At 39.9% G+C, this 17,452-nt stretch overlaps 1 protein-coding gene across 2 annotated transcripts in view; it reads right to left on the minus strand.

Annotated features, from left to right (window-relative positions):
* DTWD2 (DTW domain containing 2) overlaps positions 1–16,614 on the minus strand; it is a 106,638-nt gene extending 90,024 nt beyond the window's left edge. Inside the window, exon 1 of one of the 2 annotated variants that reach the window (XM_035013967.1) lies at positions 16,157–16,614. In XM_035013967.1, the coding sequence (XP_034869858.1) occupies positions 16,157–16,353 (197 nt within the window). In that variant the 5' untranslated portion in view covers positions 16,354–16,614. The remainder of the gene's footprint in view (positions 1–16,156) is intronic. The other variant, XM_035013966.1, reaches the window with a different exon arrangement.
* Between the last annotated feature and the right edge of the window lie 838 nt (positions 16,615–17,452).

The following is a 17,452-nucleotide window of genomic DNA, read 5'->3' on the forward strand; positions in this document are numbered from 1 at the left end:
TAGCTAAGAGTCTGTTTCTTGGTTTGTCTCTCTTCTTTTTTCCCTTTGCTCATTTATTTTGTTTCTTAAATTCCACATATGAGTGAAATCATATGGTATTTGTCTTTCTCTGACTGACTTATTTCGCTTAGCATAATACTCTCTAGCTCTACTCATGTTGTTGCAAATGGCAAGATTTCATTCTTATTATGGCTGAGTAATAGCCCATGTATCTTCCTTATCCATTCATCTATTGATGGACAGTTGGGCTGCTTCCATAACTTGGCTATTGCAGATAATACCACAATAAACACAGGTATCTCTTCAAATTAGTGTTTTTGTATTTGGGGGCTAAATATCTAGTAGTACAATTACTGGATGGTAGGTAGCTCTATTTTTAACGTTCTGAGGAACCTTCATACTGAGGGCTGCACCAGTTTGCCTTCCCACCAACAGTGTAAGAGAGTTTGTTTTTGTTTTTTTTTAATATTTATTTATTTATTTATTTATTTGAGAGAGAGAGAATGAGAGACAGAGAGCATGAGAGGGAGGAGGGTCAGAGGGAGAAGCAGACTCCCTGCCGAGCAGGGAGCCCGATGCGGGACTCGATCCCGGGACTCCAGGATCATGACCTGAGCTGAAGGCAGTCGCTTAACCAACTGAGCCACCCAGGCGCCCTGTAAGAGAGTTCTTTTTCTCCACATCCTCACCTATACATGCCATTTCTGGTGTTTTTTATTTTAGTCATTCTCACAGTTAATGAGGTGATATATCTTCATAATTTTGATTTTTATTTCCCTGATGATAAGTGATGTTGAGCATGTTTTCATGGGTCTGTTGGCCATTTGGAGGTCTTCTTTGGAAAAATGTCTGTTCGTGTCTTCTGCCTATTTTTTAATTGGATTATTTGTTTAGGTATTGAGTTGTATCAGTTCTTTATATATTTTAGATACTAACCCTGTATCAGATATGTCATTTGCAAATATTTATTCCCCTTCAATAGTTGCCTTTTAGTTTTGTTGACTGTTTCCTTCACTGTGCAAGAGCTTTTTATTTTGATGTAGTCCCAACAGTTTTTCCTTTTATTTCCCTTGCCTCAGGAGACATATCTAGACAAATACTGCATTGGCTAATGTCAGAGAAATTACTGCCTGTGCTCTCCTGTAGGCTTTTTATGGTTTCAGGTCTCACATTTAGGTTTTTAACCCTTTTTGAGCTTATTTTTGTGTGTGGTATAAGAAAGTGGTCCAGTTTCATTCTTTTGCATGAAGCTGTCCAGTTTTCCCAACACCATTTGCTGAAGATACTCTTTTTTCTCAATATATATACTTCCTCCTTTGTTGACGATTAATTGACCATATAATTGTTGATTTATTTCTAGGTTTTCTATTCTGTTCCATTAATCTATGTGTCTATTTCTGTGCCAGTACCATACTGCTTTGATTACTACAGCTTTGTATTATATAACCTGAAGTCTGGAATTGTGATACCTCCATTTTTTTTTTTTTTTAAGATTGCTTTACCTATTCAGGGTCTTTTGTGGTCCATACAAATTTTAGAATTGTTTGTTCTAGTTCTGTGAAAAATGCTGTTGGTATTTTGGATAGGGATTGCATTAAATCTGTACATTGCTTTGGGTAGCATGGACATTTTAACAAAATTTGTTCTTCAAATCCATGAGCATGGAATCCATTTCTTTGTGTTGTCTTCAATTTCTTTCATCAATGTTTGGTACAGTTGTAAATGGGATTGTTTTCTTAATTTCTCTTTTATTATTAGTGTATAGAAATGCAACATTTATGTACATTGATTTTGTATCATATGACTTTACTGAATTCATTTATTAGTTCTAGCAGTTTTTTGGTGGAGTCTTTAGGTATCATGTCATCTGCAAAGAGTGAAAGTTTTACTTTTTTTGGTGGAGTCTTTATAGTATCATGTCATCTGCAAAGAGTGAAAGTTTTACTTCTTCCTCACCAATGTGGATGCCTTTAATTTCTTTCTCTTATCTGATTGCTATGGCTCGGACTTCCAGTACTATGCTGAATAACAGTGGTGAAAATGGACATCTTTGCCCTGTTCCTGACCTTAGGGGAAAAGCTCTCAGTTTTTCCCCACTGACTATGTTAGCTATGGGTTTTCATATAAGGCCTTTGTATGTTCAGTTATGTTCCTTCTAAACCTACTTTGTTGAGAGGTTTTATCATGAATGGATATTGTACTTTGTCACATGCTTTTTCTACATTTAATGAGATGATCATATGGTTTTTATCCTTCCTCTTATTGATGTACTGTATCACACTGATTGATTTGCAAATATTGAACCACACTTGCATCCTGGAAATATTTCCCACTTGATTGTACGTTCTTTTCAAAGAACCAGCTCCTGGTTTCATTGATCTGTTCTACTGTTTTTTTTAGTTTACAACAGTAACTTTAAAAAACAGTATAAAGATTAGTTGAACTGTGGATTCACATCTTACTGTCTCTAACAATGAACTTCACCATACATATGTATTATGCCTCAAAATAATGGATAATGGCAGCATGATTCCATCACAGTAAGCAAAATATTTTTAAATGGTTTATTTCACGATTGCCTCTTCCTTTTTAAAATCTTTGTGTGTGTGTATGTTTTATGGGGCACATCATACATTAGTATATAATAAAATAAACATAGATAAATATGTCTATCTGCTAGAATTTCATCCAAATTTTTTAACTAACTGTGGTATGTAATCAAAATAATTCAGGAATCACTGGCCTAGAAATAAGCTTGTTCCAACTAAAGGAACTATAATCAAAAAAATTTTTAGTAAATTTTATTACAATTAAAGAAGTCTTAAGAGGAGCCAAATGTCTGAACAACAAAGTCTTGTGTCCAGAGAAATGACTATATAGAACAGCTATATAAAGCCCCTACTAAAACACAAAGCAACAGATCAACTAAGACTGAGAATCTTAAGTAATCATAAAGTAATCATCTATATTCAGTTACCCTATTATTTACTTTCTACTTTCTCCTGTTCTATAGAAATACAAAAATTTACAAAAAATAGCAAAACATCTTTCTTAGTAGCAAATTAAGTCACTCTTTCCTCTGCAAACTTTTATGTTATACTTTCATAATTTGTCTTAAATATTACTTAGGCATATTTGCTCTCACACTCAGTTCACTACACATTTTAGAGGAAACAATCTCTCAATCATTTCCTATAACCCAAGCTATGCATTTATTGGAAACTGGATATTGAACAAATAATGAATGAATGAACAAAGAATATCCACATGACTTATCAAAGTAAGCCTCAAAGTCTGTGTGTAACAGAATTCTGTTTCTTATCCACTAGCCAAGGAAAGGCAACTGCATGAATGTCCGTCCTGACAAGGAAGGAGTCAAACACTAAAGTGGTCCCAAGGGCCAGCTATCCTCATTAGAGATATTTTACAAAGAATAGCATAGAATTAAGAGACCATGTTACTAGGAAACATTTTCATTTTGTTTATTCTTTCCTCTCCTTTCCCTATACACAAACAATGGATCGTGGATCACTACATCAAAAACTAATGATGTAATGTATGGTGATTAACATAACATAATAAAATAAAATTTTTAAAAAAACTATTTAAAAATACAGATTTTTATATAGTTGATTCAATAAGGAAGTATTCCTCCTAATTTTATATAAATTTATACATAATTTTGTATAAATTCTCAAAAGAGACCTGAGAATTTTCTTTGATATAAAAGAGAAAATATAAGGTTTAATTTAATAATACTTAAATACTTAAGAGACAATAATAACGCTATGGTATAAGCCACTGATTCTGATGTACCTAAAAAGGTGTTTGTCATCAACGTAACATTTATTTGTAGCTGGCAAATGAATACCTTTGAAAGCCCCAGGATTACAAAAATCTCCATCATGAGGCAATTTATTTATGGTGACCTACAGCACAACACATGTAAAACTATTTACTTGCCCTTAATCTCTGAATCTAGAAAAACTACTCTAACATAGAAAAAGTTAACAGCAAAACAGACTGATTTCATAAATAATAATAATGTTATTTCATGGAGGAGGAAAAAGAGGGGAAGAAGAGGGAAAAGGGGGAAGGAGAAGGAAGAAAAAGAAAGAAAACAAAGAAGAAAAGGTAAAGAGGAAGAATTATTTTTTAAAGATTTATAATTTGAGGGGCACCTGGGTGGCTCAGTTGTTGAGCATCTGCCTTCAGCTCAGGTCATGATCCCGGGGTCCTGGGATCGAGCCCCATGTCGGGCTCCCTGCTCAGCAGGAAGCCTGCTTCTCCCTCTCCCACTCCCCCTGCTTCTGTTCCCTCTCTCGCTGTGTCTCTCTCTGTCAAATAAATAAATAAAAACTTTAAAAAAAAAAGATTTATAATTTGAGAGAGGATGCATGCGCACGCGCGCACGCACACACACACGAGCAGGGCGAGGGACAAAGGGAGAGGGAGAATCTCAAACAGACTCCAAGCCCAGCACAACCCACGGCTCAATCCCAGGACCCTGAGATCATGACCTGAGCTGAAATCAAGAGTTGGACTCTCAACTGACTGAGCCACCCAGGCACCCCATAAGGAGGAAGAATTTATTGTTAATCGCACAGTTTTAAGTTACAGGCACTATGCTGAATGCCTTCATTCAATCTCAAAACCCTGTCAAAGACACGTAGTATTACTGTTCTAATTTACAGGTCATGAAAGCAAGGCTTAGAGAGGTCAAGCAGCTTTCTTGAGAAAAGAGAGTTGGGGCTAGAACCCCGTTCTAATTCCAAAATGCACACCTTCAAGCAATCCATTTTGTGGATCCCGTATAAGCATTTAATGATCAAAGAAAAGTTTTACCACATAATTCGACCTAGCTTTCCCAGTCCCAGAAGGCCTAGCACTAGCATTAAAACACTTGGTGATAAACAAATAAACCTAAGAGTCTGAAAGAGACGACGAAGAAGCAAAAGGTGAAAACCAAAACATTTTTTAAATTCTCCAATACAAAATGTCTACAAGTAATCAAGGATATATGGTTAAAGACACAAGAAGCAGGAAAAGGCCAAGCCACAGGAAGCTACGAGGACCACGGAGAAAACAGAAGTCAAAAGAACAAACAATTCAAACTTAGAAGACAGGCAATGGGTCTTAAAGAGGGCACGTACTGAATGGAGCACTGGGTGTTATACGCAAACAATGAACCATGGAACACTACATCAAAAATTAACGATGTAATGTATGGTGATTAACATAACAATAAAATTTTAAAAATGTATAAAAAGACAGTATTTGAGCTGGACCCTGAAACAGAGTAGCATCTCAGACAGCAGGCATGAGGGAAGAGCATTTAATACAAAGGGAAGAACAGAACAAAGGCATAAAGCAGAACATAAAAAGCACCTGTTTTGGGGAACTAGTTCCAGGAAGCTGGAGAAGAGGGTATGGGAAGGGCATAGTGGAGGAAGAGACGCACAAGACTTTGGAAACCACACTGGAGGCTGGACTCCATTCTTTACCTGAAATACAAGCATGGAAAGTCTCCAGGAAAGGAGTATCATGAGCACACCCAGATGTTAGGAATCTAATGACCTCTGTTGAAAAGGAGTTGGAAAACAGTCTGGAAATTCCTCGGAAAGGCAAACAGAGAACTACCATATGACCCAGAAATTCCACTCCTAGGAATACACCCCCCAAAAATTAAAAACAGGAACTAGAACAGATACGGGCATACCAATGTTCATAGCAGCACTATTCACAAGTGTCCATCAACAAGTGAATGGATAATAGATAAGCAAAGAAAATGAATAATGGATAAACAAAAGTGATATATACATACAATTCAGCCCTAAAAAGGAAAGAAATTTTGATATGCTACAACATGGATGGAACGTGAAAACATTATTCTAAGTGAAATGTTAGAAACAGAAGGATAAATACTGTATGTCTTATGAAGGATCTGGAATAAGCAAAGTCATAGAAATAGAGAGTAGAAGTTACCAGGGGCTGGGCAGCGGGGGATGGGGGATGGCAAGTGATTATTTTAATGGGTACAGAGTTAATGCCAAAGATGATGAAAAAGTCTGGTGTATAGATAGTAGTGATGGTTATACATTATGAATGTATCTCATGATGCTGCCTCACACAGTTAAAAACTATTAAAATTTTAAATATTATGTTATGTATATATTAGCACAATTTAAAGAAACATGAAAGAAAGGAAGGAAGGAAGGAACGAATGAACAAACGAGGGAAGGAAGGAACGAATGAGGGAAGGAAGGAAGGGAAGGAAGGAAGGAAGGAAGGACGGACGAACATGGAGCAGCCTGCCAAGTAACATGTCTACATAGACAAACAGGTCAGATATTTCTCCCACAGGTTAATCCCTCTCAACCTTTGCAAAGTCCTGAGACTCACTCTCTATCTTTTCATTTTTTTTCCTGAGTAACTCTGGAAGACTTCTTACTTCATTTCACTGCTGCCTTTTTCCCCACAGCCTTCCCATGAGGCTTCCAGTAAACCAAAAGACAAGCAAAAAACAAAAAACTCAGCAGGGGAAAACAAAATAAATTCCTATCAGTAATGTCTTCAAATTTGCCCTTCTGACTGAAAAATGAGGACTTAACAACAGAAATAAGAAGTTGACCTTAGCCGGGTAAAGGATTCAAGAAATAAAAGCTCGACCTTAAAAAAGACAGAAATTAAAAAGCCCTCATCCCAACATAACTAACAATAGCCAAGGAAAAGGAAAAAGAAAAGAATCTATGGATTCAAAACCCACAAAGAAACATCTCACTGGAAGTATTTATTATATGTAGCAGGAAAACAAGAGTAGTCATACTGTTCACTTCAATACAATCCTTTATTATGTGGTGTAGTAACAGAGTATGAAAGCTAAAGCAGTCTGCCTCTTACTAGTCCCCTCACCCTGAGAGTCTATTAAAAAGGAATAACTATTTAAATCACAAAGTTGTCTCTCATGTATTAAATAAAAATGCACACGTAAAAGCACTTTGTAACCTGTGAGCCCTTTTTAAATAATACCAAATTTTAGACTAGACTATTTCTGAATATTTTCTCTCTATATATAAGCACGAACAGTACAATGAATTATTAATTTTGGGCAAATGTACTTTAAAAATTAATGTGCTTTGATGTTTTTTGAAGAAAACTTCTATCCATCAGAGGGTAATGATATAATTCTTATTTTTCTTGGGGAAAATAAATCAAATATTTAGAAAGCTCTAATGTGCTTTTTAAAATTGGTCACTCCTCTTTGGAGAGACTTAATTAAGATTAAGAAAAAAAATTCCCTCTTAACATATATCATCTTTGCTCAACTTTGAACATAAGATTAGCCTACACAGTAATTTGTAAATCAGTTAGTTTTCCACATATATTACAAATGAATGACTTCAAAGAATAAACACATTTTCTATACTAACAGGAAAGAACAAATTAACTTAATACTTTTCTCTTGGGAATATGATACTTTTGACATGAACAAAGAATTAAATTTTCAAATTATCTAAGTTTTTACTCTAAAAATCATCATCAAGAATCTAGTTGATTTTAAATTTACCAAAGTAGTTTGTTTTCTAAACCTAAGGGTTGATCCCAATTCAACACTCTTAATATATTCTAAACTAACTGCCTTGGGAATCACCATTTTTCACTTGTACCTACCATACTTGTAGGCTGATTTACCCTGCTGCTTAAGCAGACTAGCCATAATGGTGTACATGAGACCTAGAATCAAAAAGCAAATGCCTACAAGGGGCAGGAAGTTAATAAGAATGAATCAAACAGGAATAGCTAGGAGCTATGGTGCCCTGAACAGATCACACCCAAGCCAACGTCATCACCAATGCTCAGCTCAACCAACTACTGCTCCAGAAGGTGGTCCCTGAGCTGCTACATCTTCCTATTCTCACAAAAGCCAGAAATCTGCATTTTTATATAAAACATCTTGACTTTTAACTGTTAGAACTAATTTAAAAATGTAAAATACTAATTCAAAACAAAACATCCGTTGGCTGCCAATGTGGGGCTCTTGCATTCTTCTTAAACACCTGCAGTTTCCCTTCCTTCCCTCTGTCACAATTTTATCCCCACCACTTGTTTCTCCAGAAAACACAAACCTAAAGAAAAAGGAAAAGTTAAGACGCGGAACAAAGGAGCTAGATGTTGTTAAAAGGTATAAACCTGGAACACTTCAAATTTTCTAAGAGACTAGATCTTAAATCTTCTCACCAGAAAAAAAGATAGGAAAATTATGCAACCAAAGCTAATACTACCAGTGTTAATCAACAGCACTTTATAAACGTATCAAATCCACACATTGTATAGCTTAAACTTACATAATGTTATATGTAAATTACATCTCAATTTTTTTTTCTTTTTTTTAAGAAAAGGAGCTAGAGAATACTAAAGTTCGGGCATCTTATTACTAAGCTTGAAGTAAACATACTTCAGTTTTAAAAATATGAAAATCAGGGCGCCTGGCCAACTCAGTCGGTACAGCATGAGACTTTTTTTTTTTTTTAAGATTTTATTTATTTGTGAGAGAGGGAACGAGAGACAAAGAGCATGAGAGGGAGGAGGGTCAGAGGGAGAAGCAGACTCCCTGCCGAGCAGGGAGCCCGATGCGGGACTCGATCCCGGGACTCCAGGATCATGACCTGAGCCGAAGGCAGTCGCTTAACCAACTGAGCCACTCAGGCGCCCCAGCATGAGACTTCTGATCTCAGGGGCATGAGTTCAAGCCCCATGTCGTGTGTGGAGCCTACTTTAAAAATAGATAGATGATAGATAGATAGATAGATAGATAGATAGATAGATAGATAGATAGATAGATGATAGATAGAAAGAATGAAAATCAGAGCTACTCTTGCAGCCTTGGTGGCTCGACGTGAACTAGTAACTACATCTACTCTGCCAACAAAATCCTAAGGCATCTTCTGCACTCATGGAGCCAGGTGGGCTGGAGCTGCAGACCCAACTCCACTACTTCCTTGCTACCTCTACCTCCTCATCATTTATTTTTTGGTTTTAATGAAGCATAACTAACAGTGTTATACTGATTTCAGGTGTACAACATAATGATCCAACAATGCTGTACATTACTCCATGCTCACTGTGATAGGTGTGATCACCACCTGTCACCACGCAACATTATTATAATAGCATCGACTATATTTTCCATGCTGTACTTTTCAACTCTATGGCTAATTTATTGTACAACCTGAAGTCTGTACCTCTTAATCCCCTTCACCTATTTCACCCATTCCCCCCTCACCTCCCATCTGGCAACCACCAGTTTGTTCTCTGTATTTAAGAGTCTGGGGTTTTTGTTTGTCTCTTCGTCCACTTGTTATGTTTCTTAGATTCTACATCTAAGTGACATCATATGGTATTTGTCTTTCTGTCTGATTTACTTCACTTGCCATTATAGCCTCTAGGGCCATGCATGTAGTTGCAAATGGCAAGATCTCACACTTCTTTTGGTCAGGTAATATTCTATTTTATATATATATATAAAAACATATTATAACATTCCACTATATATATATATGTATATATGTGTATATGTATATACATATACATATACACACACCACACATCCTCTATCCATTTATCTATAGATAGACCCTTGGATTATTTCCAAAACTTGGCAATTGTAAATAATGCTGCAATAGACACAGGGGTGCATATATATTTTCAAATTAGTGTTTTCATTTCCCTTGGGTAAAAATCAAGTAGTGGAATTAGTGGATCACATGGTATTACTATTATTAATTTTTTGAGGAACCTCCATACTGTTTTCCACAGTGCCTACACCAATTTACATTCCTACCAGCAGTGCACGAGGGTTCCTTGTCTCCACATCCTCACCAATACTTGCTATTTCTTGACTTTTTGATCCTAGCCCTTCTGAAGGGTGTAAAGTGATGTCTCATTGTGGTTTTTGACTTGTATTTCCCTGATGATGAGTGATTTGATCATCTTTTCATGTGTGCGTTGACCATCTGTATGTCTTCTGTGAAAAAATATCTATTTAGGTCCTCTGCCCATTTTAATCTAATTATTTGTTTTTTGGGTGTTGCATCTCCTCATCATTTAATACCTAACAATATAGGGGCACCTGGCCAGCTCAGTCAGAGGAGTGTGTGACTCTTGATCTCAGGGTCATACTGCCATGAGCCTGAGGATAGAAACCTGAGAGTTAGAAACCACTGGCAAATAGCAACCACTTGATCTCAGGGTCATGAGTTCAAGTCCCACATGGGGTGCAGAGATTAGGTAAATAAATAAAAAACTTCAAAAAATGTTTTTAAATAAAAAATAAAATAAAAGCTAACAATATAACTCTAGAATTGTTGTTATGAGAAATAAATAAAATCTTGCATATAAAATACCTAGGCCTGGGCACCTGGGTGGCTCAGTTGGTTAAGCGACTACCTTCGGCTCAGGTCATGATCCTGGAGTCCCGGGATCGAGTCCCACATCGGGCTCCCTGCTCGGAAGGGAGTCTGCTTCTCCCTCTGACCCTCCTCCCTCTCATGCTCTCTGTCTCTCATTCTCTCTCTCGCAAATAAATAAAATCTTAAAAAAAAAAATTTAAAATACCTAGGCCTGGTAGGTAACCTGTACATGGTCAGCACGTAATTAAATGTGTGGTATATTATAATCCTTACAATTTTGTACTCTGGGGAGAAGAAAGCATTGGAGAGAGAAAAAAAATTCTGTCTCAGGGCTTATGTGTGTCAGTCTGTGTGCATGCCCTTTGCTGCTGTTTCCCTCCCTCAATTAAAAAACACCATATGCTTTGACATTATTCCATTATTCTAAGGACCAGTGATTTGCCAGTGGTTTCTAACTCTCAGGTTTCTATCCTCAGGCTCATGGCAGTATCTGTAGAAGATGTAAGAGTGTAATTAAGACGCCTAGCGTCTTTACTGGAATGAGGTTCCAACTCTTCCCAGTCAAGACTTTTACCACCAAATCACCAATCAGTCTGCAACTTTTAATAAAATTGAATATAAATCATTACAGCTAAAAGTCACCTAATGAAGTCACACTTGTGACAACCACCCAAATAAAAAAATATTCCAGTGCTTGGTTTGTTGGATGCAAGTACATTAGGCTGAATTCCTCTTAACCTCCTTAAAATAGCTTACCTGGCCCTTCCCAATGCATCCAGATCCCTCTCCTCTCCCTCCTTTCCACCAAGCTCTCCAAATATACTCTTCTCCATACACTGTATCTCTGTACATCCTCTTCCCTCAACAGGAACACACTCCTAATAAAATAGGTATCTAGCAATAATAAATCAGTTTGGGATCTTTTAAAAGAATATCCTGTTCATGTTTAAGAGATCTTGTATTTACAATTAGTAAGATTCTGCTCTGAAGTTAAACTGAGTTTGTACTGCCTGAATAAAACCAATTTTTGGAACTCCCTAGGCGATGACAATTATGGTAATATGTTTAGAGAAATGAATATTGTTTTAAGTAAATGGCCAAATAATTATAACTTGCTGATCACTCAAATCTAAGAATGCATTTTAGTTTTAAAAGCTATTATAAGCATAAGCGTAGGTAAGTTCACCCAGGGAACTAGTAAAAACCCAAAAGCTTAATGAAATAAAATATAAAGACCCATCAATTAGCTTATATTTTACTAATAACACCTAAATACTCTCCATATTTCTAGAACTGTAATCTAACCAATTAAAATAAATAAAATGCATACTATGCCAAGGGGGAGAAGAGCTTTTAAAAGGTACAAAATTTCACTAGAAAATGCAAAGTGCAGAAGTGTTGGAATCAATCATAATCCTAAAATACCAACTAAATGTAATTGAAAACAAGCTAAAATCCAAGTCATTTTTATTTTTAAAAAAGCAGATTAGGTTAGGGTATAAGGAGGGATGAAAGGCAGAGCAAAGAGAATTTTTAGGACAGTGAAAATACTCCATATTATAATAGTGGAGATACATATTATTATAAAGTAATCCAAAAGCAAAACAACTCCAAGAGTAAGCCCTAATGTAAAACTATGGACACTAAGTTATGATGATGTTCATCCAATTTAGCAAATGTACTACTCTGGCAGGGGATGCTGATAATGGGGGAAGCAGGTGGGGACAGAGGATTTACAGGAGATGCAAAGGCAAACACCTGTCCTGTGACAGCACTCTTCTTCCACTCAATTTTGCCGTGAATCTAAGACTTCTCTAAAAAATAAAGTCTATTAAGGGGCACCTGGGTGGCTCAGTCACTAAGCGTCTGCCTTCGGCTCAGGTCATGATCCCAGGGTCCTGGGATTGAGCCCCACATCAGGCTCCCTGCTCAGCGGGAGCCTGCTTCTCCCTTTCCCACTCCTCCTGCTTGGTTCCCACTCTCACTGTCTCTATCTTTGCCAAATAAATAAATAAAATCTTTAAAAATAAATAAATAGATAAAAATTAAAAATAAAGTCTATTAAGTGGAGGGGGGAGCAGATCAGAAAAACTACAAATCGTTGCTATATGTAGGAGACTCGTTTTCTTTTTTAAAAAACTGTATACAGCATTTATAATTAGCAGGTCTGAATAAACTAAAAACTACATGACAAAGCTAGCATGATAATTTAGCGTTGGATTTATATTTGAAATACTTTTCTATCAGTATCCTACTGAGACCCCTTTGCAGCATTGTTAAGTGTTATCTCCTAACACCTTCAGGGAGCTTGTTTAAATAAAATGTATTCACACACCCCTTCTGTTCATATATGCCATCCCTTCTAGACACAAATTATTTATCCTCCTCAAAAGTCTATATTGATTGTCTACTCTCAATAGTACATTTAGGAGATATAAAAAAATCCTAACACTCAAGATACCTTCCTCTGAGATCTTACAATCCAATCCTGGGAAAAGATCAAAATGTCCAAGGAAGAATACTCCAAGTAGTCAAGTGGTAAACACACTAAACCAGTCTGTCCTTCTGTTTTCCTTCACAGAATGCTTTTCTCCAGATTGGACCCTCCTCATCTTTCAAATCTCAGTATAAATGCTACCCCCCCAGAAATCTTTCCTGACACCATCCTGCGATCTTCTGTCACAGCGTCCCATTCCTTTGCTTCACTGCTGGTTTGTTGTTTGTTTTCCATTCTGTAATTACACATTTGGTTGCTGGTTTATAATATGCAGCCAATAACAGATTGAACATCCCTAAGCAGGGGCAAATTCCACTTTATTATCAAGAATTTGCAAAGCATTCGATAAACACTGGTTAAATGAAAGCACAGGTCTGGGGCTCAGGACAAAGGGCTGGGCTAGAAGTACTGGGGTAGAGGTGGTAATTTTACCCATGACAATTTACCTATTATCACCTGTGGAAAATGTGGGGGTTGTCAAGGGAAGAGAATCTAGAATCAGGAGCTGAGGAAGCCCAACATTCAGAGTCTGAGTAGAACTGGCCGAGAAGACTAGGCCAGACAAGTCAGATAAACCACAGGGAAGCCAGAGACACACAGTGTTTCAAGAAGTCAGTATTCTCCCCCTGCCTGTGTTCTCTCACTCTCTCCGTCAAATAAATAAATAAAATCTTTGAAAAAGGCGGGGGGGGGGGCGCCTGGGTGGCTCAGTCCGTTGAGCGTCTGCCTTCAGCTCAGGTCATGATCTCAGGGTCCTGGGATGGAGCCCCGCGTCACGCTCCCTGCTCAGTGGGAGTCTGCTTCTCCCTCTGCCTCTCCCCCTGCTTGTGCTCTAGCTCACTCACTCTCTCTCTCCAATAAATAAATAAAATCTTAAAAAAATAATAAAAATAAATTTTAAAAAAGAGGTCAGTATTCAAGTGCAAAATGCTGCCAAGAGGTCTAGTAAAAAGTGAACAGAAGGGCGCCTGGGTGGCTCAGATGGTTGAGCGTCTGCCTTCAGCTCAGGTCATGATCTCAGGGTCCTGGGATCGGGCCCCACGTTAGGCTCCCTGCTCAGCGGGGAGCCTGCTTCTCCCTCTGCCTCTCCCCTGCTTGTGCTCTAGCTCACTCACTCTCTCTCTCCAATAGATAAATAAAATCTTAAAAAAATAATAAAAATAAATTTAAAAAAAGAGGTCAGTATTCAAGTGCAAAATGCTGTCAAGAGGTCTAGTAAGAAGTGAACAGAAAAGGATCCCCTGGGTTTCATCTGAGGGAGGTTACCGGTGACTCTCATCATGACAGCCCTGTCAGGGGAGTGTCGGATGTGATGACAAACTGCTGAGCTCTTCCCAGGTGAGGAAGCAGACGCACTATCTAAGGGTTAAAACTGTGGAAGGCAGGGCGCCTGAGTGGCTCAGTCGGGGTTAAGCGACTGCCTTCGGCTCAGGTCATGATCCTGGAGTCCCGGGATCGAGTCCCGCATCGGGCTCCCTGCTCGGCGGGGAGTCTGCTTCTCCCTCTGACCCTCCTCCCTCTCGTGCTCTCTGTATCTCATTCTCTCTGTCTCAAATAAATAAATAAAATCTTTAAAAAAATAAATAAATAAAATAAAATATTTCTTAAAATACAACATGAAGGAAGGAGGGAAGGAAGGAAAGGATTCCTATCTATAACTAATAGCAAAGAGTACCTCTAATCACTGGGCGGGTGGGGGGGGAGGCAAATACAGTGAAAAGAGAGGAAGATATGCTTAGAATTTATCAAAATGGCAAGAAGGTATTCTATTTAGCTATTAAATTATTTCTCAGTCCTTTAAGTCTGTATCCATGGAGTTGATTTCTATGCTGTTCATTACTGCAACTGAGGAAAATAAAAACCCGGGGCGCCGGGGTGGCTCAGTTGGTTAAGCGTCTGCCTTCGGCTCAGGTCATGATCCTGGAGTCCCGGGATCGAGTCCCACGTCGGGCTCCCTGCTCAGCAAGGAGTCTGCTTCTCCCTCTGACCCTCCCCCCACTTGCGCGCTCTCTCTCTCTCTCCCAAGTAAATAAATGAAATATTAAAAAATAAAATAAAATGGGGCGCCTGGGTGGCTCAGTTGGTTGGGCGACTGCCTTCGGCTCAGGTCATGATCCTGGAGTCCCTGGATCGAGTCCCGCATTGGGCTCCCTGCTCAGCGGGGAGTCTGCTTCTCCCTCTGACCCTCCCCCCCTCATGTGCGCTCTCTCTCTCTCTCTCTCATTCTCTCTGTCTCAAATAAATAAATAAAATCTTTAAAAAATAAATAAATAATAAAACTGCGGAAGGCAACAGAAAGATAGGTGACAGATGGAGACCTTCAGGAACCGAGCAAAATGATCCCGAACACCCACAAGGTAAGGAGAAGCGTGTGTCTAAACAGCATGAGATGCCAACAGGCAGGGAAGCAATCCTGGGCACCCTGAAGTAGACCAGCGCGGTGAGGTGATCCTGAAAGGTACCGCAGCGACTGGGCACACGGAGCACTCAGTGTCAGCGGCTGCTGCCTGTTGCACAGACTCTCCCCCCTTCATCAGGCTGTCACCGCCCCCAGGAGGGCAGAGACGACGGGTTTTACCCGCGCCTGCATTCCCAGGACCTGGCACCATACATACAGAGGCTCAGTACACACTTCCAAAGGAATCAGAATGCAACAGGCAATCGTAACTATTGATTCTGCTCTCTCATTATTTTTCCGGTTCTTTTTTACTGTGGGATGACGTCGGATAATGGGGGAAGCAGGTGGGGACAGAGGATTTGCAGGAGATGCAAAGGCAAACGCCTGTCCTGTGACAGCACTCTTCTCCTCCCGCTCAATTTTGCCGTGAATCTAAGACTTCTCTAAAAAATAAAGTCTATTAAGGGGCACCCGGGTGGCTCAGCCACTAAGCGTCCCACTTGAGCATAATAGTGTTCATTACTCTAAGTATCACCGCATTACCCCTTACTTCCCGCTCAGACTCTAACTTTCTCAACCGCGAACTCATGCCCGCTCATCCCACGACACGCTCGGGGTCTTGCGGGAAGGCGGGCCACATACTCATGAACCTGGATAAACGGCTCCTTACTAAAGGGCTGTGACAGCAGCTTCACAGCGATCCCAAGGTCACCAGCCGACCCAAGCGCGGCGACGCCAGAGGCAGCGCTCCGCCGCGCGGAGCCGGAGCAGCCGCCTTCCCGGCAGGGGGCGCTGCAGCCTCCTCCGAAGGCCGCCGCCCGCCTCAGTCCCCGCCCCCCGCTCCGCGGTCACCTGCAGCGGCTGCACTCGGGCCTCCGCTCGGCGGGCTCCACCGGCAGCTCCCACAGCGCCTCCGCGCCCAGGGAAGCCTCCGCCGGCGCTGTGTCGCCCTCCCGCCGCTCCTCGTCGTTAGGAGTCTGGGACCTCGAGGGCCCAGACGGCCGCGCGACGGGGTCCCCGGGTGTTCGCGCCTCTTTCTGCGGCTCCATGGCAGGCGCTCAGGTCCCGCTGTCACATTAAGTCCTCGCTGCCGCCGGGGGGCGCCACACGCTGGAGAAACCGCCTCGCGCCGCCCGGCGTCACGCACGCACGCAGGCCACGTACAGGGGGCGGGTCCCCGAAGCCCAGGCTCGAGGTCCCGCCCCGCAGCGGAATCGGCACGAGCCTATTGGTCGGTGCTCAGTGGGCTGTGAGACTAGAACCGAGAAGAGAAGTGTGGGTTGTCCTGGGGAGCAGGTGGGAACAGGTAAACCTCTCTGGGACAGGAAAAAAAGGAAAACCCTCAGCAGACACCTCAGGGAGCAAACTCGAATGTGCCTTCCTTAATGTCTCCCCTTTAAAAGTGAAAATTAAGTGGAATTCTGCAGTTTCCACCTTTGAGATTTAAACTGGTTGCGTGCATACCGCAGGTGCAGCGCGGATGTGCTTGATCGCTCAAGGCCAGCAAGGGAGAGGTTTGTACGTACTGACAACTGGATTCGCGGCTGGTTAGTATTTCGTATAAATTCTTATCTAGAAAGGCAGGGAGCTGTGTCCTGTGTCTCCTACATCTTGGTAATCCTCGTCGGCATCAAGTATACTATTTTACACTAGACACCAGATGTTTCTTAAACAAGGTTTTTAAGTTTTCTGAGGCCCCTAAGATCAGGAAGCAATCAGAGGACTGAGATTTTGTGGGTGAGGGGGGAAGAAAGCCATAGAAAGATAACTAGTTAAGAAAAAAAAGATAACTATTTAAAAAAAAGAAAAGAAAAGAAAGATAACTACTTTGCCCAAGTATTTACAGCTCCTGGATAACAGTATAGCCTGCAGTGTTTTGAAAAGCCAAAATGAAGTCCACCTTAGAATGAAAGGAGAATTAGTATTTGCCCAAAATGGGCACTGATACTTTTCATTTATTAATACTGTATGTTACTTCTACCAGTGTTCAGCATTTAAACAAAAAAATTAAACTTAGTTTTCATCAATTATCTAAGTTTTGCAATCATAATTATTTGATTCCAGAGCCATGAAGGATTAAATAGAAAACAAAGCAGATTCAACACTAACAGTAATAGAGCAGTATTGTATTTCTTAAAGTGCTTATTT

The sequence above is a fragment of the Mirounga leonina genome, unplaced genomic scaffold (assembly GCF_011800145.1).
Source record: "Mirounga leonina isolate KUSES-001 unplaced genomic scaffold, KU_Mleo_1.0 Mir_168, whole genome shotgun sequence".
Taxonomy (NCBI): domain Eukaryota; kingdom Metazoa; phylum Chordata; class Mammalia; order Carnivora; family Phocidae; genus Mirounga; species Mirounga leonina.